The 24,759-nt window shown below is 54.5% G+C and overlaps 11 protein-coding genes across 14 annotated transcripts; 5 read left to right on the top strand and 6 right to left on the bottom strand.

Annotated features, from left to right (window-relative positions):
* The first annotated feature begins 362 nt into the window (after positions 1-362).
* On the top strand, positions 363-4,588 carry H257_05886 (hypothetical protein). Its single transcript, XM_009830896.1, has 11 exons — positions 363-488; positions 554-782; positions 846-1,013; positions 1,085-1,313; positions 1,422-1,841; positions 1,928-2,197; positions 2,279-2,598; positions 2,647-3,136; positions 3,201-3,938; positions 4,003-4,086; positions 4,147-4,588. The coding sequence occupies exons 2-11, from the start codon at positions 604-606 to the stop codon at positions 4,312-4,314; spliced, it is 3,066 nt and encodes a 1,021-aa protein (XP_009829198.1). The 5' UTR covers positions 363-488; positions 554-603; the 3' UTR covers positions 4,315-4,588.
* H257_05887 (hypothetical protein) lies at positions 4,367-6,349 on the bottom strand (the record flags this gene model as incomplete). The annotated part of the gene is made up of 6 exons (XM_009830897.1): positions 4,367-4,504; positions 4,630-4,766; positions 4,857-4,960; positions 5,034-5,178; positions 5,240-6,094; positions 6,154-6,349. The coding sequence occupies 6 exons, from the start codon at positions 6,347-6,349 to the stop codon at positions 4,367-4,369; spliced, it is 1,575 nt and encodes a 524-aa protein (XP_009829199.1).
* Positions 6,350-6,384: 35 nt separating this feature from the next.
* On the top strand, positions 6,385-7,079 carry H257_05888 (hypothetical protein). Its single transcript, XM_009830898.1, has 3 exons — positions 6,385-6,511; positions 6,561-6,784; positions 6,859-7,079. Exons 1-3 carry the CDS (start codon positions 6,398-6,400, stop codon positions 6,995-6,997), a joined length of 477 nt encoding a protein of 158 aa, XP_009829200.1. The 5' UTR covers positions 6,385-6,397; the 3' UTR covers positions 6,998-7,079.
* H257_05889 (hypothetical protein) lies at positions 7,043-9,560 on the bottom strand. The gene is made up of 7 exons (XM_009830899.1): positions 9,124-9,560; positions 8,856-9,074; positions 8,695-8,797; positions 8,493-8,644; positions 8,139-8,406; positions 7,821-8,066; positions 7,043-7,532 (listed from the first exon to the last, which is right to left on the bottom strand). The coding sequence occupies exons 1-7, from the start codon at positions 9,540-9,542 to the stop codon at positions 7,089-7,091; spliced, it is 1,851 nt and encodes a 616-aa protein (XP_009829201.1). The 5' UTR covers positions 9,543-9,560; the 3' UTR covers positions 7,043-7,088.
* A 191-nt stretch (positions 9,561-9,751) lies between these two features.
* On the bottom strand, positions 9,752-11,539 carry H257_05890 (26S protease regulatory subunit 4). The gene is made up of 2 exons (XM_009830900.1): positions 10,536-11,539; positions 9,752-10,303 (listed from the first exon to the last, which is right to left on the bottom strand). The coding sequence occupies exons 1-2, from the start codon at positions 11,511-11,513 to the stop codon at positions 9,959-9,961; spliced, it is 1,323 nt and encodes a 440-aa protein (XP_009829202.1). The 5' UTR covers positions 11,514-11,539; the 3' UTR covers positions 9,752-9,958.
* A 146-nt stretch (positions 11,540-11,685) lies between these two features.
* Positions 11,686-13,422, bottom strand: H257_05891 (hypothetical protein). The gene has a single exon (XM_009830901.1). The coding sequence runs from the start codon at positions 13,347-13,349 to the stop codon at positions 11,751-11,753; it is 1,599 nt and encodes a 532-aa protein (XP_009829203.1). The 5' UTR covers positions 13,350-13,422; the 3' UTR covers positions 11,686-11,750.
* Positions 13,423-14,232: 810 nt separating this feature from the next.
* H257_05892 lies at positions 14,233-16,618 on the top strand. Of its 2 annotated transcripts, XM_009830902.1 has the most exons (5): positions 14,233-15,006; positions 15,059-15,250; positions 15,376-15,816; positions 15,912-16,209; positions 16,285-16,618. In XM_009830902.1, exons 1-5 carry the CDS (start codon positions 14,260-14,262, stop codon positions 16,446-16,448), a joined length of 1,842 nt encoding a protein of 613 aa, XP_009829204.1. In that variant the 5' UTR covers positions 14,233-14,259; the 3' UTR covers positions 16,449-16,618. The 2 variants fall into 2 exon arrangements, with proteins under 2 accessions (XP_009829204.1, XP_009829205.1); XM_009830903.1 differs by having other exon boundaries at positions 15,912-16,618.
* A 221-nt stretch (positions 16,619-16,839) lies between these two features.
* On the top strand, positions 16,840-17,782 carry H257_05893 (hypothetical protein). Its single transcript, XM_009830904.1, has 4 exons — positions 16,840-17,029; positions 17,078-17,236; positions 17,303-17,342; positions 17,426-17,782. Exons 1-4 carry the CDS (start codon positions 16,899-16,901, stop codon positions 17,732-17,734), a joined length of 639 nt encoding a protein of 212 aa, XP_009829206.1. The 5' UTR covers positions 16,840-16,898; the 3' UTR covers positions 17,735-17,782.
* Positions 17,778-21,159, bottom strand: H257_05894 (hypothetical protein). Of its 3 annotated transcripts, XM_009830905.1 has the most exons (5): positions 20,854-21,159; positions 20,703-20,741; positions 20,575-20,652; positions 18,674-20,403; positions 17,778-18,615 (listed from the first exon to the last, which is right to left on the bottom strand). In XM_009830905.1, exons 1-5 carry the CDS (start codon positions 21,134-21,136, stop codon positions 17,815-17,817), a joined length of 2,931 nt encoding a protein of 976 aa, XP_009829207.1. In that variant the 5' UTR covers positions 21,137-21,159; the 3' UTR covers positions 17,778-17,814. The 3 variants fall into 3 exon arrangements, with proteins under 3 accessions (XP_009829207.1, XP_009829208.1, XP_009829209.1); XM_009830906.1 differs by lacking the exon at positions 20,575-20,652; XM_009830907.1 differs by having other exon boundaries at positions 20,575-20,741.
* Positions 21,160-21,302: 143 nt separating this feature from the next.
* On the top strand, positions 21,303-21,920 carry H257_05895 (hypothetical protein; the record flags this gene model as incomplete). Its single annotated transcript, XM_009830908.1, has 1 exon — positions 21,303-21,920. The coding sequence occupies one exon, from the start codon at positions 21,303-21,305 to the stop codon at positions 21,918-21,920; it is 618 nt and encodes a 205-aa protein (XP_009829210.1).
* Positions 21,921-22,022: 102 nt separating this feature from the next.
* Positions 22,023-24,559, bottom strand: H257_05896 (hypothetical protein; the record flags this gene model as incomplete). The annotated part of the gene is made up of 8 exons (XM_009830909.1): positions 22,023-22,310; positions 22,377-22,559; positions 22,648-22,750; positions 23,130-23,224; positions 23,288-23,755; positions 23,797-23,893; positions 23,946-24,167; positions 24,234-24,559. The coding sequence occupies 8 exons, from the start codon at positions 24,557-24,559 to the stop codon at positions 22,023-22,025; spliced, it is 1,782 nt and encodes a 593-aa protein (XP_009829211.1).
* Positions 24,560-24,759: the final 200 nt, after the last annotated feature.

Raw genomic sequence — 24,759 nt, forward strand, 5'->3', positions numbered from 1 at the left:
CATGCCCATGGCATGCGGAGATTGACTATCGAATCGCTGGTACCAATGCAGTAGTGTGTGTACTATGTGACTACACACAACAAACTCTACATCAGACTTTACCCTGGCCATTGGCGTGAGAGCGCTGGTCGTGGCGCTCCTCCCTATGTGTTCCAGTGACAGAAGGACATTTGGAAGGACATGGCATGCCTCTGGTACTGTAGCCATCACATGCGTTCCCTTGAAGCTATCGGGGGTGAAGAGCGCCGTGTGACCAATTTGGTGCCGTCAGTACGTAAATGTAACCAGCAAAGGGGCTGTTCATTTTAACGCTATAGACGATTTCATTGCTATTATATCCAATCAAAACTTACGCCCTTTCGGCACAAGATCGAAAAGTAGTGTGGCGCCATCCACGTCGACGTGTGTGTATGACGTAGATGGCCAGTGGACGGTGTATCTACCTCAGCTGGAATCGGTGCCATACGTCATTTGTATTGTGCTAGCTGGTATGACTGCGAAAAGTACAATGCCTAATTATAGTCCAACAATCATCTACTAATTTCTGGCTCAGTGTCGCCGTCGTCGGCTACTGGACGTCCTTGGTCACGACCACATCGAACCATGGTATACGATTTGTCCAGTGGCGGCATGCAGACATGCGGCTGTGCTGTTGGCCGGCCATGCACTTGTGGCTACCTTCTTCGTCGCGTGGTTAACGAAGGCGTGCTCACTGTTACCGAGGAGGACGAATTGCTTGAAGTTGCTCCAGGCGTCGTCCTGCGGCTGAAAAAGGAATACGAGTAAGTCAATACTTATACCCCTAGTTTGTAAGCCTGACACAACACTGCGACGACTGTGGCTAGGGACGTACCAGGCACTCGACTCTTCCGCCGCATGCATCAGTACCGCCTCTCGTTGCGGGATGCGATCGCCGAGTTCAGCAGTGCAATTACAATCGCCAACAGCCACAGAAAGGTCGTGTCGTTTGAGCTGCTGGACGTTGCCCACCGCCGCAAACGACTCGTCGAAGGGTACATAACAGCCCAATTCACATACAAAAACGACGAAATGACGTGGCACGTCGTCATTGCTTCATGGGTAGGACGACCCCCACATCGACCGGCAGCGGTAAACCAGTCACCAAGAAAGAGCTGCAGGATATACAGTACATGGTGTCTGCCTACTCGGACCTCACTACGCACTTGAAAGGCCGACCTGAGGGGTTCGCACCGAGCACCATCCCCGTGTCCATCCACGTACTTGGCCCCCACTTGGACCTTCTCCACGCCCAGCTCACAGCCACCATTCAAAAAGCCAAAGCAGACCTTACAGTATGACTGACACCACTAACTCAACCCTGAGGGGTTCACAATCACGTTTTCGCGATTGCCCTTGATTCACTTCTGTTCATTTGAAACGTCCTGTACTTGCGACCGTAGGGATGCAAAACGTTTGTGCACAACTACGCCATGTCGCGCATCCAATCGATCGTGCGGGGTCGCCGTGTGCGCGCCCATCACACGGCATCCCTCGTCACGACCTGGTTTGGCGGCGAGTTGGCGGCCGCCGTGTTGTTGCAGTGCTTTTCCAGGACCGTTCGAGCGCGGTGGCGTGTCGCCGAGTGTCGACGGCGGCACCAGCATCGCATTTGCATGCTCGCGACCATCCACATGCAGCGCACTGTGCGCGGCTACCTCGGCCGAAAGGTGGCTGCCACGAAACGAGTCTCGCAGCGCATGGTCCAGGAATCGCATGCCGTCGTGACGTTGCAGTGCTGGGTGCGCTGTCTCGTGGCATTTCGACTGGCCAAAGTCCGCCGGAATCTGCGAGACGCCGCGAGGGCTCGCGTCCGACGGCAGGTCCGTCCTTCGATGCTTAGCCCCCCTCTTGTTGTCATCGTGAATGGGCTGGAGGAGTTTCTCAACTTTCAGTTTGTTGAGATTAGGAGGCCGCCCTGAATGTACAGAGAGTGTATCGGGGCCATGTGGGTCGGGTGAAGGCGCGGCAAGCCAAGATCCAGCGCAGCTTGAGTGACCCCGTGCGTAACCTCGTCGCAGAATTTCAAGCGACGGGCGACCTCTGGGCGTTTGTGCAGGCGGTGGACAAGGACTACCGGCAGTTTGACCGCGACCGCCAGGCCGAAGAAGACAACGCGACCACGTTTGTCACCAAAGTCCTACGGGAACGCATGCTGCACCAAGAACGGTCGCTGCTGGTGCGTTTGCTGTGTGTTGTTCATCACACCTTCGAAATGCCTTGTATTCTTCATTGGTTGGTTGAGCCATCGTCGTACTAGGCGTGGCATGCGTCAAGAGCGATGGCGTCGCCGGTGGTCGCCCACCAGCGCCGCCTCGACTCGGCATACGAGTCCCCGCTGCCGTCCGTGTCGTCGTCGTCTTCGCCCGGGGTCCTCACGTCGCCCGCTGGATCCTCGACCCAATCGGGTGGTGGCGTGGTGGCCCCCCACTCGCTGTTTGAATTGACTACGTCGGACGACGCCATCCACATGCATCAGATCGCTCCAGAAACTATCGACCTTCCTGACAAGTACCCCCCGCATGTCATTCGACATGCAATGGCCCAAGGCTACGCCGTCGACGAAATCATCGCTGCTTTGTAAACCTTTTATGCTATTATAAGATCGATTGATACGGGGAGATGTAGGCGAGGGCTGGAGGCACAAGGCAAGTCCACACGCAACGTCGCGTTGGTGTTGCGTGAATTGAAGCGCCGGACGCCACTCATGCTGAATGCGTTCAAGTCGGAGCGCGTGGTGCGGCAGCAGCGACACAAGAGTCCCCCAAAACATCATCCCCTACGACATCAACCCCCCTCTCCACTCACAGCGTCGCGTTCCTTCGATCAAGCGAGCAGCCCCATGTCGTCCACGCCTTCGTCATCATTGTCACCATCGAGTGATACGTTTGAAATTGTCGACATGACTGTGGTGACAACGTACCTGCTACAGATGCTTCCGGATGGTCTGGACGAACCCATGGCCAAAATCACGTTTGCCGCGGCCATGCTCGTGTACATTCCGCCCCTGGTGGACGTGAATGGGGGCGCGACGACAGGCAGCACCTCCCCACCGTGGACGTCGTCGCCCAATTCCCACTTTGCCGCGTACGTCAACGCCCCGTCGGCGCTGCTTCAGGTCCACACACCCATGTGATCCCGTCTTCATTTCGAACTTTTCCCTCAACACTGTATTTGACTAGATCCGACGGGAGCAACTCGTGACGGCAGCAATTGCACCTTTCGCCACGATATTCAAAACCCATGAGGTCGTCCATGGAGCCGACTTGGACCGTATTTCGACGCCACTGACACAGCTTCAGACGTGGGGGGTGCCAGTGGGAGTCGCCCACAGCCTTGTCCACGTGCTCAAATGCTGCCGACGACGACAACAGCACATCGACCCACGGTACATCCGACAACAAACGGCGACGAGCCCTGCTCGCCGTTCCGTCCAGAAAGAGTCGCCAGGAGCGCCTGCCACCCCCCGAGGCTCCACGGCCGACACGGTGGCGTACGACGTGTCCTCCCGCGCGTCGACGGCGGTTGTCTCCTCCACGCCCCCGACTCCCCCCGAAGGTTCCACTTCAGAGTCCGACGAAGACCTCCACCGCCGGCAATTTGCCGAAATGAAGACCCGCATCGAGGCCACGGCGCTGACTCCCTTGGGGATGGACAGCTCGCTGTTTGACTTGTTCTTCCAAGCGCTATTTGTTGTATTGCCGACTGAGGCCGACCTGTCTAATAACCACGAGTTGAATGCAGCGACGTCGTTGGACGCGCGCCACCTGGACACGTTCGTGTACCAGTTGCTCGACCCAGCATTAAGCATGCATGCGTCCCACCGCCTACTCAAGCGACGAAGCCAACGGACGGCCACCATGGCCCGAGCGTACAGCAACGCGTGCAAGGCGGCCAACTGCCACAGCGTCAAGGACATTGTACGACCTCCGTCATGTATTAAGTGGTCATTTTTGTGTGTCTGTGTGGCATGACCCTTCGTAGGTAAATCGGTCGTTGGAGCCGTTCCATGTACCAGACGTACTGGCCGAACAAGTGCGTGTGTGCATCGGCAAAGTGCTGTTTCCGGTACGAAATGATGATATCACGTATGACGTTATCGACAACCATGACGTTATGTTTACGTAGCCATGCCATCGTGACGTGGACAAGCACGAACGCGCCAAGTCGCCGAAACAACTGGCAAAGCTGATGCCGCTCCACGTCCGGATGGACTCGCCGCTCCTCCGATCTCGAGGCAAGATGCCAGGCATGGAGGAGCTGCCGACGATCCTCCACCTCGTGGACGACCTCTAGGTAAATGCGTCCATGGTCGCTCCGAACGCCGCGTCCATCACGAACAGCCGCATCAAGTCCAGCTCGACTGGGGACTCATCGTCTGTCGGACGACACAACGCCGTCGTGTTGCCTGGGACATGGAGCTCCCGTCGAGATTTCTCGAGACTTGCTTGCGTTGCTGCCATGTGTTGAAGCCGCCGCCACTGGCCTTGCAGCACTGGTTGTAGACTGGTTAGGTCATGATCCATCTAACACGTAGACGTGTTTGTGTATATTGAGCCATCAAGGAAAGGGCCATCCATAGAGATAGATGTTTGAGCGAATGTGATGAACCTTATCGCGAAGGAGGACAAAACGAGCGAGGCTGAGGGCGCTCACGATGGCGTCGCTGTACCGGACAAACTCTTGATCAGGGCGGGGGCGTAGCATGTCTGTTAGAAACGGCGCCAGTTTGGAACGCACTGTGGAGTCTGAAAACAGAAATATTGATTAGTACGTGGACGATATATATATATATATCCAATTCGTGGCCATTGGGCATTCATACAAAAAGGACTGACCTATCCAATGCGTGGTGGCTACTTCGGACCGAATACGGTCGATGATGATGGCAATGCAGTTGGGAAACGGGCACAGGCGGGCCAACTGCGCGAGAAGGTCAAATCTATGTGTGGCTCCATCAGATATATATATATGGCGATTGTTAGATAGGGTGATTGTTATATATGTCTCTCTACCTCAACGTCGGCGCGACCATATCTACTAGACGTTGCCATGATGCAAGGGCGTGCGCTCGGTCTGCGGCGTCCGGCAGCATGACCATGGCGCTAAGCACGGCTTGAAACAGTGAATTCAACGACTGAAGGTTGTCATCCAGATGGCCTAGTTGCATCCGTGAGTCAAACATAGCGCATTCCTGTACGATTGTAGACGTCACACGTACGCCGTGCATATTGGTCGAGGCCAGTCGCGTTGATTGGTGGTGGTACCTTCTCGTTGGACGAAAGTAGGCATGACGACGATGATGGGGTGGCTACATGTGGATTTGATGCTTGCAAAATGGCAGTTAACATGGTGAGACCGCCGCGCTTGATGGCGACAGCAGTGTGGTGGAGAAGGGTCTCGATATGAGGAGCCAAGGGCTCAATGGCGATCAAGTTAGCAGGGGACATGGCGTTTGTCTGGCTTCTGAGCGAAGGGACAACTGCAAGCCAGTGCGCTACCACGGCCAGACCAGCGTCCGACCACGCGGGGAGGTCGCCCATGTACTTCAGGCCGAACGGGTCTGGTAGCAGCGTTCGCACCATTTGATTTGTGTGGCGGTCGATGTCGGCTTGAAGGATCAAAGCTCCGTCGTCGTCGTCATGATCATCTTCGTCAGAGTCGGAGGGACAGCTTTCAATGGAGGCAGTGGGAAGCACCATGGCCATCCATTCGGCGCGGAACGCTTTCCATTTTGCAAAGTGGACAATGTGACAAATGGGAATGCCACATAACCCAAGGCATGCCATTGCTGTGACGACGAGTGGAGGCGGTGTCGACGACTGCGCAACCAAACGCTCCAAGTTTGCACCAAGAATGCTGAGAATGCAACCGACAATGCACTTGGACTGTCGTAGCAGGGTAGGGGAAGCGTCCGTGTCGTTGCCAGGGATTTGCAAGTGGACAAGCAGTTGGTAAATGAAATCGAGGACGACGTCGTCCAACGCTGGACTCTTCGCCTGCGTCTTGCGCAAGAGCATGGACAGCGCATCTTCCATGAAGGGTGCTCGTTTGTCATGGGGAAACCCAGCGAGGACTATGCAATTTCATCACGACGGCGTGATAACGAAGTGCATCATGACAGCATGTCCTTACTTGCTTGTTGTGCACGGAGCAAGCGGAGGAATCTCGAGTTCCCCCCGCCACACACTTGCTCCTCCACCCGAAGCAGCTCCATCACTTCCATGAAGACATGCTTCAATCCCTCGCCTTCCATGTCACTTAAGGAGACCGCATCACCGACGCAGATCCGAGCCAATAGCTCGTCCATCCTGCAAGTGGCCTTTTCCATCACTTATCCGGCAACTCTGTTGTATTTCGGATAATGTCAAATTCGACAATGACAGCATCGATTGTGACGAGTGTCGAAGCGGCGGCGCAGGTGGACGTGGACTTGCGCATCAAGCACTCCTGGATGCTGACGTATCCACACATTCCTCTCTACGTGCATGACGTTGGTTCTTATTGGCAACACTGGCAAGACCTTATGTGCATTCCCCTAGGTATGGATGGACGTTGTGCATCGCAAGGGCATGGAGAAATGGCGCGTCGTACAATGCATGTCGAGCTCTCACAAGTCGTTCGTCCTCGTGGGCATTCTATCTCTACAAGCCCTAACGGCTCGTACTTCTCTACCTCGTCGCGATGCCGATCCCAACGACCTCGACCGCGCCACTTGGACAGCAGTGATTTGCCATGCCGACCATTTCCCCTTCGACATGCGGGAGTAGGTGGACGACGATGCATCTCCATTCTCGTCATGATATACCCTCTTGCCACTCACCGTGCCATGGCTTCTAGGGTTGCCCATGTTCGTTCCTCCATAGCTCTGTCCTGCGACCTCGATGCCCAGCTTCCACGACACCTCGTCCTCGCCATCACGACCCAATCTCCTTCGAGCACCAGCTACTACACTTTACACGACAGCCTTGTTGTCTAACAATCCACTCGACTCATTCGTATCTCTCTACCATCCATCGGTCCTCTGAAACGAAAGCTCGAACATATGCAGGCTCATCATTATGATGGGGTTACAAGTTGGACTGGCCCACGTAAATCACGTTGCGGCTGAGGCAGAGCTCGACCATGTCCAGCAGCGCGGCTTCCAAGTGGCGCTTGAACGTGGCGGCGCTCGTGGTCGGGTCCGTGTGGTACGCCGTGATGCTGAAGTTGATCCGATCCGGCTGCAGCGCGTAGCAGACGCCGTACCCGTCATTGTACATGGCCGAGAACCCGCCCCAGATGGGACTCGCGCCCGCCGTGCCGCTGATGTTGCTCGTGCTAATGCGGTACCGCTTCGTCAGCTCAAACGCCTTGTCCGTGAACAGCGACGGCCGCGGCGAGATGCCAGACATCTCCGACACGATCTGCAGCCCCATGAGGTGGCGGTCCACGCCTTGCGCCAGCAGACTGTTCTTGAGCACTTGGCCATGTCGCTTGAGCGCGGTTTGGAGCACTTCCCACTTGACCGACGCCTGCAAGAAAATGATATCACCTCATCAGTACTCGGTAGAACAAGTACACTTGGTAGAATGAGTACTCGGTAGAATGAGTACTCGGTAGAATGAGTCCTCGGTAGAATGAGTACTCAGTAGAATCGAGTACTCGGTAGATTGGAGTACTCAGTAGAATGGATGAGTACTCGTTCGAATGGGTACTCGGTAGAATTAGTACTCAGTAGAATGAGTACTCAGTAGAATATTGGAGTACTCAGTAGAATGGATGAGTACTCGTTCGAATGAGTACTCGGTAGAAAATAGTACCTCGGCAGTCGACTCCATCGTCTTGACGAACGCGAGTGACTCGTTCGTGAGCGATCGAACGGTCTCCGTGCGTCCATGGTAGAACAGCCGCGTGTGCGCCGTCTCGTACACCGCTGGGAGCTCCTTGTACATTTTGTAGTAGGCCAGTTGGATTGCTTGCTGGATAAAGTAGTCTGGGGACAGCTTGTATCGCTTCAGGAACGCGTGGCCGTAATGCTGAAACAGTAGCGTCGAGAGATCGCTCGCCTACAAGCACACAATAGGAGTCACGTACGGAATGCCGTTTAGCCAAATATGGGGTCGTGGCGATGGACAGACCTGGATGAGTTTGCTGATGGCGGCGGACGCACACTCGATGGCGGTGAGCGCGTTGTTGTCGATCTTCCACTTGAGGCGGCGGGGAGTGTGCTTGGGTGGGCCCATGACTGTCTTGTGCGCAAAGAACTGCTTGAAGTTGTCATTCACGTACTTGGCGCAGTACGCGAAGATGCGCACGACCACCAGCGCGTCGGCCCACGCGTGCTGGCCGTTGATGCCCGTGCGGGCATTCTCATGGACGACCAACACCACAGGCTTGTCGTACCAGCTACGATATATATCGTTCGTCACATACAAACTTCGAGAGGAATGTCCGTCCCAAGAAAGAAAACAGGGCATCTATACAGGATGTACCGGTTTCGACCATCTCCCAACAGACAGTTTTGCGCGACTTGCTCGGAATTGGCGGGGGAGGTTTCGTCCAAGGCGACGACAAACAGCGCCTTCTCGATGATCTCGAGCGACTCCTTGTTGCATGCGTCCAGGGAGATCAAGTACGCCCGGGCCTATCAAAGAATGGTGAAAAACGTGAAAACAACACGAAATATAACTGTACTTTGGCCCAATTCGTGCGGTTCTCCGACGTCAACACGCTCACGGGAGGGTAGCGTTCGAGGTCAAACAGGCCGGTGGCTTCGGCGCGTATCGCTTCAAAGGCGCTGCATGACACGAGTGTCGTGAATATGGAGGAGTAAACGGAAGGGGGCGACGACGTACTTGACTAACTCGGGCACCGACAACGCGTTGCCTTGCTCGTCGAGCACGTCCAACACCCACATGCAGTTGTTGCGGAGGATCACAATGTGGCGCTGGTTGTGGTCGTAGACTTGGATCTCGTCGCAGTCTTCGCCTGGGATGACACACGAGTTGAAGAAACGCGTGTACTGGAACATGCACAGCGGTTTGCCCATCATTTTCTCGGGCGGAATTGCTTCCCTAGTGGCGTAGCAACATGAGATTTGCATTCCCTCTGGCAACACCTTACGCGAGGAATTCCTTGCGATATTGCAGCAAGGCAACGGTGAAGATGGCAGCGGCTTCGCTCTGACTCATTTCTCGCGGCCCCCAGTTCCCAGGCACCACGCCGTACCAGTTGATGTTGATCGCCGACGGATACCGCGGCTTCATGTACCCGAAGGTTTCCCACCATTCCTCGATCCAATTCTTCTCGGACCCGGCGCGCTCTTCCAAGATCGCTTGCAACTGCGGCCCAACGCCGTGGAGAAAGTCGTGGCACACGCCTTTCGTATGCTCCAATTCCGATGCCGACAGCATGGGTTCGCAACTCTTGATGTACGCGTCAATGGTCTGTTCCAGGGACGGAAGGGGCAATGGAGGGAGCTCATCTTGGTACTGGAACGTCTTCTCCGCCGTCGCCGCCGTTGCTTTGGTCTTTTTGCTCATATTGCAAGATCACCACGCTTGTTCAAAATGAAACCATACCCAACCCAAGTCGATTTTCCAAGATACGTCAACAGAATTTCAGCCAATCAGCGACGCACTTCAACTTCAATACAGGTTCTATTAAGTGCGCATTTGGAAATAGAACACTGCAATTTCCAAGCGCATTTAATTGGATCGATCGAACCGCCCTCGTGACACGGCAGCATCCTCCTCCAGCTGCCACCACCAACATGGTGACCCCGAGCACTCCAGCACATGCCAGGACAATGCAATACTAGTATGTCCATTGAACATTCTCCATGTGTACAAGGACCTGTCGTGGGCGATAGGCATTGCACATTCCATCGTCCATCCTGCGGTCGCATGAACCAAACCTCGTCAACTCGACTTCATTCATTCATGGTGTCTGTCGTCCATTACAAGTACAAGCCTTCGGGGATGTTGGCCTTCTTCTTGTACAGCGCCTTTTCCTTGGCTTTTCTGAAATCCGTCTGCGTCACGCGCATGCGGCGTTCGCGGAGCGCAAGGAGTCCCGATTCGGTGCACACGGCTTTGATGTCGGCGCCCGAGAGTTCGTCCTTGGACATGATAAACTCTTCCAAGTCCACGTCTTCCGCCAGACTCATGCGGCTCGTGTGGATGGAAAAGATGCGGCGCTTCGTCTTGACGTCCGGCAGCGGAAACTCAATCTTCCGATCAATGCGTCCGGGGCGGATCAACGCCGGGTCCAGGCTTTCGATCGAGTTTGTCGCCATGATCACCTGTCCAATTCCACGTTTAGAACGTTCAACAACCCCCCAAATTGTTCGAAACAAACGTCTCGAACACACAACAGAGAATTCCAATATGTACCAGAACGTTCAACAACCCCCCAAATCGTTCGAAACAAACGTCTCGAACACACAACAGAGAATTCCAATATGTACCAGAACGTTCAACAACCCCCCAAATCGTTCGAAACAAACGTATCGAACACACAACAGAGATATGTACCTTGACATCGCCACGTTCGTCAAACCCGTCCAACTGATTCAGCAGCTCCAACATCGTTCGTTGGATCTCACGGGTGCCGCCGCTGCTCGAGTCGTACCGCTTGCTTCCGACGGCGTCGATTTCGTCGATAAACACAATGGATGGCGCGTGGTCGTCGGCGACGCGGAACATTTCGCGCACGAGCTTGGGGCCGTCGCCCAAGTACTTTTGAATTAGCTCGGACCCGACCACGCGCAAAAACGTAGCAGACGTTTGGTTCGCCACTGCTTTGGCTAGGAGCGTCTTGCCCGTGCCGGGCTCGCCGTACAAGATGACGCCTTTCGGGGGTTTGATCCCGATGCCTTCGTACAGTTCGGGATGGGTGAGCGGCAATTCCACGGCTTCTTTGATTTCTTGGATCTGTTGATCCAACCCCCCAATGTCCGCGTACGATTCCAGCGGCGCCTTGTCGACCTTCATCACGCTCACCATTGGGTCGGTGTCGTTGGACAAGATCCCCACGACCGCCATGACCTTGTTGTGGAGCAACACGGAACACCCGGCTTCAAGCAGATCTTGGTTCACGAACGACATGACGCTTACGTAGTACTCGGGCCCGACGCTCGACGACACGATCGCGTGGTTGTCGTCGATCATTTCTTCAAGGGTGCCTACCCCCATAGGCGTCCCGCGCAGGTCGTCGACCTTGGAGCGTTCCTCTTCGTCCTTCTCTTGTTTCGGCTTCATCACTTCTTGGTTCTTGATGAATTCCTCCTCCATCAGCAAGAAATCCTTGATGCGCTCCAGCTTGAGCAAACGAAGCTTGCATTTTGCGGTCGGGAACACCGCCGGAATGCGCGTGGCTGCCGACGGGCCCTTCTTCTTTTTGCGCTTGCGGGTAATAGCTCCCCCTCGGGGTTCGAACTTCTTCTTCTTCGGCGGCTCGTCCTTCTTGTCGCCCTTCTTGCTCCCAGGGAGCCCGCTCTGTCCTTGCCCCATGTTCTTGCTTCGACCTCAAACCCAAGATATCGTTTGATCCGCAGATTTCGTCGAACTTCGAAATTCGACCGTTCACGAAGAATCCCCTACAAACTGCAAGTCGAATCCTTCATGGTCTTTGATTGGTTATAATTCAACTAAATAGACCATATGATTGGCTATAACCTTTGACTTCAACATCAAGCAAAACAAATTGGAGTCCCATTAGACAGCCCTCTTATACACACTACCCCTGCATTAGAGCTGCACTTTCTCCACCATGGCCTTGAAGAAAGCGGGGGTGACTTCGAACAAGTTGCGCAAGATCGTGTCTTGGCTGTTGGCCACCACCGACGTGTCCGTGTATTGGTCCATGATCACCTTGATGCACCACATGCATTCGGTGGCGGGACGGCCTTCGTCCACCGTATCTCGAAGCATGATGCCCACGTTCATGTTGCGGCGCACATACGACGGGGTCGGCGGCCACGATGGGTCGTCGTTCACGCTTCGCGACGCAATATACACGGCGTTGCCGACGTTGCGGCGCTTGACGATATGCAGGCGCTCCGACTTGACCTTTGAGTTGCCGTTCTTGTCCGGGTTTGGCAACGTCAAGTTCAAGATCGACCGGGTGTACTTAGTGTCGTTGTCGATCGCGTCGAGCACTTCGAACGATTCGGTCAAGGGAAAGTCCAGGTGGAATTGGCGCGACGAATATAGGTCCCAGATCTTGTCGGCGGCGCCGACAAAGTTGACGTGCGGAATCGTCAACCGCGAAAACACATTGATCGCGTCCTTGGCGACTTCGTACTGCACCGTCATGCCGAGGTACGTCATGTTTGGCACCAGCGGCGCGCGGAACAGTTGCTCGCCGTATTGAATGCTGTCCGTGCACATTTGCATCCCTTCGTCCGCGAGCTTTTGCAGTGTTTCACGGAAGGAGACAGTCGGCAGTTGGAAAAACGAAGACGGCATCGTCGGAGGCGGCATGAGGGCGGGCGCTGGCGGTGCGGACATGCCCATGGACGGCGACGACGTCAACATCTTGTTGAGGGACGGCGCGTTCAACAGAGGCTGCTTGGTGAAGTAGTCTTGCAGACGTTGGATGAACTTCATTTGTTCCATTAGCGTCTTGCGCAAGAACTCGTTTTCTTGGTCCACGCGCGCGCGAATCTCGGCATGCTGCTCCGCTTCTTGCTTCCACCCGATCTCCGTGTCGTGTTCCGATGGCTCCGAGCTCTGCAGAACTTCAATCTGCTCCTTCAAGTCCTTCACCTTGTCACGAAGCGCGACCAGTTCGTCCTTTTGGCGCTGGCGATGCTTCCGGGCGGCCTTAGCAATTTGGGCGCGACGACGGGCTTTGGGGTCACTCGAGTTTTCGTCGCCTCCCTTCGAGGACGTTGGACTGTCCGGGGCATCAGGGATCGATTGCGTCTCGCTGGGAGCTTTTCGCTTGCGCGACGCAGCGACAGCTGGTTTCGCCTTGGCTGCTTTGGGCGCGTTGTTTGTCGCAGCAGGCATGGGCGAGTGCGCGGCCGAGGACGAGAGAGATTGCATGCCACTGCCACCGCTTTGGGAATGCATGGCAGGGGGTGGTACATTCAAATAGCTCGTTTGGTTCATGTAGCTGTTTCCTTGGTCATATCCGCCGAGGTCATAGCCGTTGGACATCGGTGGCATGCCGCCCATGTTGAGCTGCGGGAGGCCGTTCATGTTCAATCCGCCGTTACTTCCGTTCATCGAATGGTGTCCATGCTGCTGGTTGCCACCATGATGTCCGGGGTGCTGTCCTGGATGCTGGTTGTGTTGACCGTGGCCACCGCCGCCGCCAAGGTGATTTCCATATCGATCCATGACGTGATTACTAAGCAGACGCGTAAGCCAGCGATGCCCTCTGATTACGGAATCAAATTCGATAATGACGGAACGGTAGGAAGAACGTTTTTACTGGCTACCAACGGCACTGCAATGGCGTCAACCATACAAAAGTCAAGTTTAATGGGGGTTTAAATGGCGTCTGCAAGAACCCTACCCCGCAAAAGCTAACCCAATCAAATCACATCATCGAGATGTACTCACTCTCTGATCGAGAAAAGTCGAATCTGAACAAAAGCTTACATAGTAAAACCAAGTCAACTCGTGCGTATTTATTTATATCCCATGATTCGTTGTAAACGACGCATTCCAGTACAGTACACTGAACCCGGATGCACTCGTGCAAGAACACCTCATAACTCGTTTGAACGATATGGATGTTATTCGTAGAACGTTAGTATTCATACACCCTGCATCCAGTGCACCACTTTGATACAGTACGTTCACAAGGGTACTTTACATACAGGAACAGTTTCTTTGAAAGCTACAGTACAGTACTGTAGCATATCGGTAGGTACATATAGATCAATTCGTTCAGCTGTGTTTAAAACACGTTTGTTTCATTTAAAACTAGCCAATCATATGGCTGTACTATATAGCCAATCAAGACGCCAATACGGAAAACATTTTATCCGGATGATCGAGGAGGGATAATTCGCATGGAGCACAACCATCGATTGGTTAATGCAGAATAGGATAGTGCACATACTATATTTTGTCCAAGTATAAATATGTATGTTATTGTATGTACGACCAAAGCTTAGTGTTCAAATCAGGCTTATTATATATTGATATGCCATGCGGTCCCTTTACATTTGGTCGTGCATGTGATTGAGAGCTTCCTGCTTAAGGCAGGGTGGCGCAGATTTTGCGACCGCAGATTGACAACATGCCGACCGTTGGAGTAAAGCGCGACGAATTGTTCGCGGCCATCGGCCAGACATTCACGGACGAAGAGTTCGATCATCTGTGCTTTGAGTTCGGCATCGAGCTGGATGACATCACGAGCGAGCGCCAGATCAAGCAAAAGGAGCAGGGCGTGAACGCCGCCATCGGCGCCGACGACACGGTCATCTACAAAATTGACGTACCAGCAAACCGATACGACTTGCTCTGTGTTGAAGGGATTGCGCGTGCGTTGCGCGTGTTCATGAAGAAGGAACTGCCGCCGGTGTTCCAAGTCGTCGCGGCCAAGAACCACGCCGTCCACCGCCTCACAGTCAAACACGGCCACGGCCTGGAAACGTCGCGTCCGTACGTCGTGTCGTGCGTGTTGCGCGGGGTCACGTTCACCCAGCCGCGCTACGACAGCTTCATCGACTTGCAAGACAAGTTGCACCAGAACATCTGCCGTCGCCGCACGCTGGTCGCCATCGGCACGCACGACTTGGACACGATCGAAGGTCCGTTCACGTACGAAGCGCAAGTGCCAACAGACATTTCGTTCGTCCCGCTCAGCCAGAGCCGCGAGTTCAACGCCAAGGAACTGCTTGATCATTACCGCACCAGTCCCGACGCCAAGCACCTCAAGCCGTACACCGACATCATCTACGACCTTCCCGCGTATCCCGTCATTCGCGACAGCAACGGCACCGTGTTGTCCCTGCCCCCGATCATCAACTCGGAGCATTCCAAGGTGCGTCTGTACATCTCGTCTGTCGTCACCCATGTCTTGTCGTCGCGAGTAGATCAAACTGTCGACGCGCAACGTGTTCGTCGAGTGCACGGCCACAGACATCACCAAGGCCAACGTCGTCTTGAACACGGTCATCGCCATGTTCTCCCAGTACTGCGACGTCCCATTCACGGTGGAACCCGTGGAAATCACGTACGACCGCGACGGCCACCGCGAAGTGACGCCGGACCTGTCCAACCGCCAAGTACGTCCACCACATGTCGTCGACTTGTCCAGATGTCCTTGAATTCGCCAGATGTCCTTCATGGCAACTCTTGTTGGAGATGGTTTTGAGTTTGAAGGTTCATAGTTGACGAGTCTGGTGAGTAGGTGGTCACTAAGGTGGACGACATCCACTCGATGCTGTTTGGCAAGCGTCCAGTGATCGACCTGGACGTCCAGCGCATCTGCGACTTGTGCGTCAAGATGCAGCTGGCGGCCACGTACCTTCCCGCCATCCACTCGATCGAGGTGCAAGTGCCGCCGACGCGGTCCGACATTTTGCATGCTGTGGACGTGATGGAGGACGTGGGCATCGCGTACGGCTTTGACAACATTCCCATGACGTTCCCGCCCACGCTCACGGTCGGCGGGGGCCAGCCGCTCAACAACCTGGGCGACCACCTCCGCAACGAGATCTCGCGCGCCGGGTACCTCGAACTGCTCACGCACGGATTGTGCTCGCATGACGAGAACTTTAAGCTGCTCAACCGCCCCGACGACGGCACGTCCGCGGTGGTGCTGTCCAACCCAGCTACGATCGAGTTTGAGGTAGATACTACTGTCGACATGACCCGTTATTTTTTTTTATATATATTTTTTTTTATATATATTGACAGATATATTGGATCTTGTGTATGGGGTAGGTTGTGCGCACAACCATGATCCCGGGGGTGCTCAAGACAGTGCAAAACAACAAGGGCTTGAGCTTCAAGGACGGACTCAAGTTGTTTGAAATCTCGGACGTGGTGGTGCTCGACCCGGCGGGTAGCGACGTGGGCGCGGCCAACATCCGCCGCCTCTGCGCGCTCTACACGGGCCAGACAGATGGCTTCGAAGTGATCCATGGGCTCGTGGATCGGGTGATGCAGCTGGTTGGCGTCCCGTGCGTGCTGGACCCGCACCACTCCCCCACCAACTACTACGCCATCGTCCCATCCGCCAGTACGTGGTTGTTCCTATAGAAAATGCGGAGAAACGTAAACACTGACAACACCCCCCACCTGTTTATGGCTGTAGATCCGACGTTCTTTGAAGGACGTTGCGCCGACATTGTGTGGCACTGCGACGGCGCCGCGACCAAGCTCGGAACGTTCGGCGTGCTGCACCCCCAAGTGCTCCACAACTACGAGCTGCTGTACCCGGCGTCGGTCGTTGAAATGGACATCCAACCGCTTGTGTAATGACTGGACACAACAACGACGATGATGGAGAGGATCATCATGTAGTTCGGAAACAATATATTTCAAATCGTTAAGATGGCAGACAATCGATATACGACCAATCAAAACCCACAACACAAGTCAAGTGACCAATCAAATACTACGTAGTAGTACGTACTGTATATATACTCTCAACACTGAATTAGTGTGTGATTTAAATTAGTGTGACAATGGACGATTCTTTTACATACAACAGTCAGGACAAAGAGTGGATCCATAGATTTGGTGAATCAACACAAAAGTCCAAATTTTGGGTAAAAGGACAATATACACTGTAGATAGAAGTAGATATCACTTTCAAAACCAAAATGCAAAGTGGGCGTTTCATTCATGGTTGGAGCATCGTATATTAGTCGACTATCGTAGTAGTACCTGGGCGTGGAATCGGGGGTTATATTTAGACTCGTCAAGATGAGCGAAAAGGCCAAGAAGGGAGGAGGCGAGTCGTGGGTCCAAGGCGATGCGCTGGACCGGGAGCTGGCGTCGCTCAAGCAGACGATTTCGCTGTGCAACCCAATCTTTCAAGGCCATGTCAACGACTGGTGCGCCCGTCGTTCTTCTTAGAGCTCAACCAGGACGACTTGTTGTAGGCAAAGCACTTCGCAAGTGAACCAGGCCATAGTGGACACGGAGAAAGCGCTCTTCGCGGCCCCCGCCAAGCCCTCCCGCGCCTCGAAAAAGGTCAAGCTCGTCGAACTCGATCGGTCGTTCAATACCACCCCCCTCGCCAAAGACAAGGACATTGCCATGTACTGTATCCAAACAATCTCATCCACTTCGTTTTGTCAAAACAACACTAATTCTAGTGAATATAGATTGCTAGCCCAAGCTCACGGGCCCCCGGCCGCCTCATCGGTACATCTCGCTCTGTGTGCATTATTGTTTTCAATACGAAATGTTGGATGTGTGACCATAAGAGTTTTTTGGCTGGCATGTAGGGTGGTATTGGTAGTCGTGGCAACAATCCCGACGACGGACGAGGGGTGGATGTGTACGTGCCATCCGCCGCCGCCGCGTCCAAGCCGGTTCCGAAAGCCAAACGGATGCACATGGACGGCATCTTGCATGGGCTGCCCGTGGCGTCCAACTACAAGCTGACGACGACAACTACCGACCATTTTGCATACAATGCCGAGATGTCGACCATGAACCGAGACAAGGACACGAGTCACTTTCGCAAGCGAGACTCGTACTCGGAATACGTCGAAGCCCGTGCCCGGTTTAGCAAAATGCACAGTGTCACATAACAACGTTAGCAGACAGATTCAAACAACGAACGACATACTTCAATCGAATGAATGGGTGTTGTTATTACTACTGTGTGGCCCTACAAGTACGTGGCTCCCCCCTCGTCCATGTCATCGTGGCCAGACGAGTCGGCGGCGGCGGCCGGCGTCGAACTCGCGGACATGGCCATGTCGTCAGACGCGACCGAGTGCCGTTCACTGACGAGACCGTCGGGTAGTGCGTCTGAATCTCCCGTGAACGGTAGTTGTTGGGTAGAGATGGCCAGTTCGAGAGCTCCGTCTGGCTCCGTTGACGACATGTCAACGGGGGTCGAGTCAGAGGTGCCGTTAACTTCGTCGTGAAATGTCTGCGATGTCGAGCTTTCAGTAGACAGTGGAAGGATCAAGTCGTCGCCGAGTCCAGAAGTCAAAGACGGTTCTTCCGTGGAGGGAGTGGGCGGACTGCTGCCACCCATGGGAGGTGTCAGATGCCGGGTGTCGGTGCCGTCGTCTACGTCTTGTGGGCGGCTGGTCGCCGATCTACCGGTGAGCACCATAGCAGCAGGGTCAAGCTCAGATTGAAGCACCCCCCCGCTGTGGTCATCTTGCAAAGGCGGCTGCCGTAACAGCATCGCGGGTGTCGCTAGGTCGGCTTCAATCTCACGACGAGCTGAACCACCATATGCCCTGCGCTCGTCGTCGTTCTGGTCGTCCTTGATTGCATTCGATCTATGATTCTTCTCCTGTAGGTCTTCTGTGCTACATGCATATTCGTCGTCGTTGGAGTTTGTGGAATACGTGGTGGCTTCTTCATCAAACACAGGCGTCCGTGCCGACTGCTGCCGTCGATCGCTTGTCCATGCATCTCCGAGCACGTCGGCTAAAGTGTCGGGGGTTGCCATCTACAGAAACGATAATACCATATGAACGACCAAACTCTAGCTACACGAAGGGACCAACCTGTTGCTGGATCTCATGCAGCGACTGCAGAAGGAACTCTCGATGTTTGAGCGACGTCACGCGCTCCTCGTCGGTCGGCACGAGCCGTTGAAACGTCATACTCGCGGCCGACGATTTCCTTGACAATCGTGCAACGGTTGACTTCTTGTGGGGCTTTTTCCGGTCGATTTGGGCGGAGGACGCCGCCACCCCCCCCGTGCCGTCACCTCGCAAGGTCTGGACGACGGTGTACGGATTCCGCACCGTCTTGGCCTTTCGCGGCGGCCCCGTCGCTTCTGACAGACTCGAGATGGAGGCGGCGGCGGTTGATGTAGTCAACTTGGACGCACTGTCGACCATGTGCCGCAGCGGATGGTGCTGTGCCAGCGTCATGGACGAGGCCGAGAGGTCGGCGAAGAAGCTGTCTTCCTTGGCCATGGTTGTTAACGCGTTGGCGGACAAGAGGGGGTTTGGCACCATGGTTGGCTGCTGCCGCCACGCTTCGGGAACGTACGCGGCCGCCGTGACGGGATGGTGGGGGTTGGTTGTTTGGTTGGGAGGGGGGGGCGAGGATCGTATGGTTGGGGCGGACGCCGACGATCGCAGTAATTCCGACGGCATCTGGCGCTCCACTTCGTCCAGCATGGTGTGGTCGATGCGCTGCGGCAGCGACGGCGGCGGTTTGAACGTGTACTGGCGTTTTGGCATGGCAGCAACTATCGACGAGGGGGACTTGCCCCCTTTCTGCGGCATCCACGCCGAGTTGGGCAGGGTGCTGGTGGACTTGACAAGACCGCCTTGTTTGAGCGGGGGGATGTCGCGTTGGGGGCGGAGCACCGCGGGGGCTTCTTGGCGTAGCGTGTTGACTTCGAGCGCTGACGTCGAGTAGTCGGCAAACACGAGAAAGCAGTCAGTGCACACTGTCGCTGTCTTGTACAAGAACACTGGGTCGTGGGAGAACCGGCCAAAGTCGTCGAGGGTCAGGTGCGGATGCAGGGAGCGCAGCATGGGGGGGATGGTCACGTCGGTTTCAGTGATGGGTTTGGAGACATTCGGACGACGGGGGGCGCCATGTTGTGATGACGACGACGACGGGAGGTGGGGGGCCGTGTCCCGGAGGATGCCGAACCCGACGCCGCCCGCCGCGTGGATGATGCTGTCATCCGGCGGCCACAGCACCGCCGCGGTCGGTCGCCGCAACATGTCGACCTTCAAAGCATGCAGCAGCTGTCGGAAATGCTCGAGGATTGCTTTGTACGTGACGGTGGAGCCTACGGACGCGTCGATGGACGCGCCGCAGGACCGACAAGTCGTAAACTGCTTGATCTTGGACTTCGGCTTCCCGTCGGGCATGACGTTCAAGTGCACGAACGACGGCACGTGCGCGTCGGCGTTGATGTCGAGTGGTTTGATCAAATCACATAACGTGGCAGCGTGAGCAAGACGAACGGATGACGACCACAACAGCCACACGTTGTCGTCTGAGTCCGTCTTGAGATGCAGCACCATGCGCGAGATCCGGTGCTTGTGAAACGACACTTCCATCACGTGGTCCACGATCTGCTCGCACAGGTACTGGATGTCCCCCGGGAGGATGGAGCCCCGGACAGGATCGGGGTTGCTGTACGCGTCGGCTCCGTCAAACGTCACGGCGCGCTCGTACAAGCCGTACCGGAGGTCGTGGAGCCGCCGCGCATTCGTCTTACGTTCCAAGAGGCACATCTTGGGCGTCCAAATCGCTCGAATCATGGCTATGAGATACAGTACTATCGATGAGACACTGGGTGCACACGAAACGTGCAAAGTTGGCGTTGTTGTTAAAGTCAACTAAGCTAACGTCTTGTTGGAACGATGGAAATGCATCAACGTTGTTGGCACAGTGTACGAGAAAGGGATTTCAAAGGACGCATGCGGCGACGTACAATTGCACGAGCCTTTGGGCACAACGAAGCGCTGCAACACGCCGTTGTGGATCTTTTGCCGAGCATACAAAAAGTCCCCTGCGTGTCCCGACATGTATGAGTGAACATGGAAATGCAAGAGTACGTACTGAGACCGTCGGCGTTGAAGTATTCGATGGTTGGTGCGTCTAGAAGTCCCAGTGCGTTAACGTTTATGACGCCGCCACCCACAACGACACGGAATGACCAGCATACGTTAACAGGGACGGCATGATGGCAATCGGTTGAGAGAGGACATACCGTTAAGCATGTAGATGTAGTACGCGACGATGTCAACGCCACAGGACTTTCGGCAAAACTCTTTTTCGATTTGCACATTGGTCAAGCTGGCCTTGACTTTCTTCTTGACCTTGCCAGACGTGCTCGTAAAGTACCAGAACGCGGGCTGCGTGAACTTGTACACGACTGTGTCTGGGATGAGCAGGGACGGCCCGCCGCCAAACTCGTCTTTGCACCACAGGTAGTAGAAGAGGTTCTCCACGACGCCATCGCCTTCGAGGCCCCAGTTCGCCTCGTGCTCCATGGAGAAACGATTCGTGATGATGTTGAAACGGTTGTCGACAAAGTATCGAAAAGTTCCCTTCCCAAACGTATTCTTGTCCGTTTTGGCTGTACTTTATAGAAAGGTTTGAACCGGCACTCGGTTCAGATCTTTGCCTGAAACGGCCAGCCGACAAAAGGGGAGAATCATGGGCAATCAGCTATGCGGATGCTGTCGTCCAGGCCCCGCGCTGGACGAAGACTTGAATGGACTCTTGTCTCCGCGGAACGAATATGTTCCTCCGACGACCTGCACGGTTCAGCGCACGGTGCTTAGAGTGTCGCATCCCGCGTCGCCACGGCAACCGGACGGAAATGTCAAGCATCACCGTGAAGGAACCAACAGCACTCCCCGCAACAAGATCGAGGAACCTCGTGATGAAGAAGTTACATCCAGCTCGTCGACTGAGGTCGTGCCGTCAGCGGGGGAGGATCGCGTGCATAGCCCGAAACAGCAGCACAAACAAATCCACAACCGACATCATCATGCTGCCGACAAAGAGGAAAAAGTCGGAGAAGGCCACGAGCACGTTCATCACGAGCGACACCATCGCATACGATCGCATCACGACTCGGAAGGCGGCGGTGGGTCGGGGCGTTCCTTGGACTCTAGCAACAGCTCGTTGTTGGACTCACCTACACCGTCCACCGACGGCGACGGCTGGACGACCGCCATGTCCCCCAGCTCCAAGAAGAAGTCCAAGCGCAAAGCCAAGTACGGCCGCGCCAACTACCGCGCCGACTCGACCAAGCGCAACGTCGATTAACCCCCCACGTATTATTGTCCCATATGTACTGTAACACGACCCCCATCAATTAACAGTAAGGTGCTCTCATCACGTCGTGTTCAACGACGACATGCCGTTCGTCTACTTTGGAATGTGTTGGATGTACTGCAACAACTGGCCTTCCGTGAGGCTGCCATCGAGCCCGCCCATCATCATCATGCTGGCATCCGTGACAAACTTGAACACTGGTTCATCTGCTTCAAACCCGCCGACGCCGTACGTGGCTTGCTTGGGCGTGAAGATGAGCCCTTCCACGTCATGGGTCACCTTGGGGATGAAGTTCCGAAGCAGATGCTCCGTCTTGTCAAGGCGAAAGTGATCTTTCATGCGCACGCGGAACGATTCGTCGGCGCCTTCCAGCGTTTTGTCCTACCAATATCAGGGTCACAACAACATGAACGTACGTCGACACATGAACGGTCATATCGTAAGTACCGTTTTGCGAGGAAGGATGATTTCATTCTGGAGGCACTGCAGCCGCTTCTCCAGCTTGCTCTTGTACACGGACGCCCCTTCCCACGCAATCAGGTCGAACGCGAGGAAGCGCCGCACCACCGCGCCGCCGTCCCGATCCAAAACCAGCACGCCGTCCACCAACGTCTTGTCTGTGTTTTCATGCTAGATACAAACGTCATGAGTCCTTGGATTCGTTGCTGGCATCGTAGCAACAAGTACAACATGGGGATTATTGGTGGTCGTCGGTTACCAGCGCTCGTTTTCGTGGAAACTTGACGTTGATCTTGGTAAATGTTTGAGCCCGAGACACGAGGTAGTTGGCGTCCTTGAGGGCTAGAATCAAGCATCGCGTTCTATACCCCCACATGAGGTGTTTGGTGGATATATATGTACTAATATCATTCCAAATGCAAGGCAAATATATATATATGTATATTCATAGATGATCTAGATCCAACATAAATGCATATATATATATATATTTCAAGATGAAATGCAATATATTTCACGATATAAAATGATACATATAGTTCAAGATGGAATGCATATATATTGAGTTTACATAGATTATCTAGATCGAACATAAATGCATATATATATATATATATATATATATCAAGATGGAACGCGTAGATATATATATTTCAAGATGAAATGCATATATATTTCACGATATAAAATGATACATATCGTTCAAGATGGAATGCATATATATATATTCAGTTTACATACCCACGAGCCCGCCACGTGACGAGATATTCCTTGGTCAACGACCCCGGCGCTCTTCTAGTTGGGTCGCGAATGTGAATCTTGGTCAAAGATGTGGCCTACACAATCAATGGACATGCAACTACTGAATCTTTGGAACAAGAGCAAACGAATGAACGTACTTCGCAGCCGGGAAAGCCGTCCGAGAGGCCGCCCGTGAGCTCCGCCACCACCGCCACGAGGCGTTCGTGCTCGGCCGAGTCGACGGGCACGGCATCCCCGAACGGAAACGGCTCCACGTCGTCCTCCCACGTCCGGATCTTTCGCTTTTTGGTCAGGGGCTTCTTCGCGACAGGCGGCGGCATGTGAAACACTGGAGGGGCCGCCGGTTTGTAGCTCGGATGATGATGCGACGCCGTGGACGGCATGCTGCTTGGTGGAGGGGGATAGGAGGCTGCCGGTTTTGGAGGCGCGATCGCCGCCGACTGGCTACGAACGAACGGCTGCGCCTTGTCGTCGTCGGTCAAGATGTCGGCGCCGATGGCCTCGGGCGAGTCGTCCGCGGCTACAGGGTCCCACGATGGCGGATCAGGCCGCCGAATCCGCAGGCCTTGCGGTTTGAGCGTGGAATAGTACCGCTTGTACAGTACCTACTTGGATGATCAGGCTTTGACGAGAAGGATATGCGTACTTCCAAGCACGCAGTCGAGTAAATGCCCACGGGGTTGGTCTTCTTGTATGCTTCGAGAGCATCGTTCAACGAGAGTCCCTTCAGTTCCACCAAGTAGCTACGATGACATGATGTCAAGCCGACGACGACGACTTTGAGGAGGTTCGTACCACACGATGAGAAAGGCCGACGTGTTGTAGCCCCGCGCCCCAAAGACAGCAATGTTCTCGTCGCATCGATCGCCAGCGAAATGCTGCTGAACACTCTGGAGAAACTTGTTGACGAACGATTTGGATGGGACGATCTCGGTTGCAGACGCCGCATCATGGACGGCGTCGTTGTCAGTGTCAGCGGGGATCTTGACGTACTCGACGTCCCAATCGTTCCATTCCCTGTGTTTCGCGCCGTCAACACCTCACCATCCCTTGAAATACGTATACGACACCAGAGCGACGTACCCTCGTTCATGGTAGTATACCCCGTTACCAGACGCATCAATGACCGTTGCCACGTTGAACACCTTTCCTCGCTTTGCCTGTTCAATCAGCCCTTCCATGAGGTCCGTGGGCGTGGCACCTTTGAACGAGCTGTCGTAGTGCACTTCGTACAACGTCGACAATGGTGGACGGATCGGCACGATGTTCTCGACCAAACCTCCAAATGGAGGGGTCTTCTGATATACCGACCATTCATGATCGTTCCATTGAAGCAGCCGTCTTCCGCCGGACGACGACGACGCCGCCGCCTTTCCTTGGCGCTTGATTGCCGCTTGAATCCGCTCCATGTTCTCGTCCTTTGCCGCCTTCTTTCGATTAAACTCTCTGCGGAATGTGATTGGCTGGATTTGAATTGACTCTATTTCGTTGGCTGAAATTCCACGGCAAACAACCTTTTACATTTAATTATATCTGGCGTGATATTCCGTTTCAGAGGTTCGGCCAAGGAAGCGTTCTTGCAATGTCATTTTTGCATCCGTAGTGCGAT

Source organism: Aphanomyces astaci, assembly GCF_000520075.1.
Source record: "Aphanomyces astaci strain APO3 unplaced genomic scaffold supercont1.11, whole genome shotgun sequence".
Lineage (NCBI taxonomy): Eukaryota > Oomycota > Saprolegniomycetes > Saprolegniales > Verrucalvaceae > Aphanomyces > Aphanomyces astaci.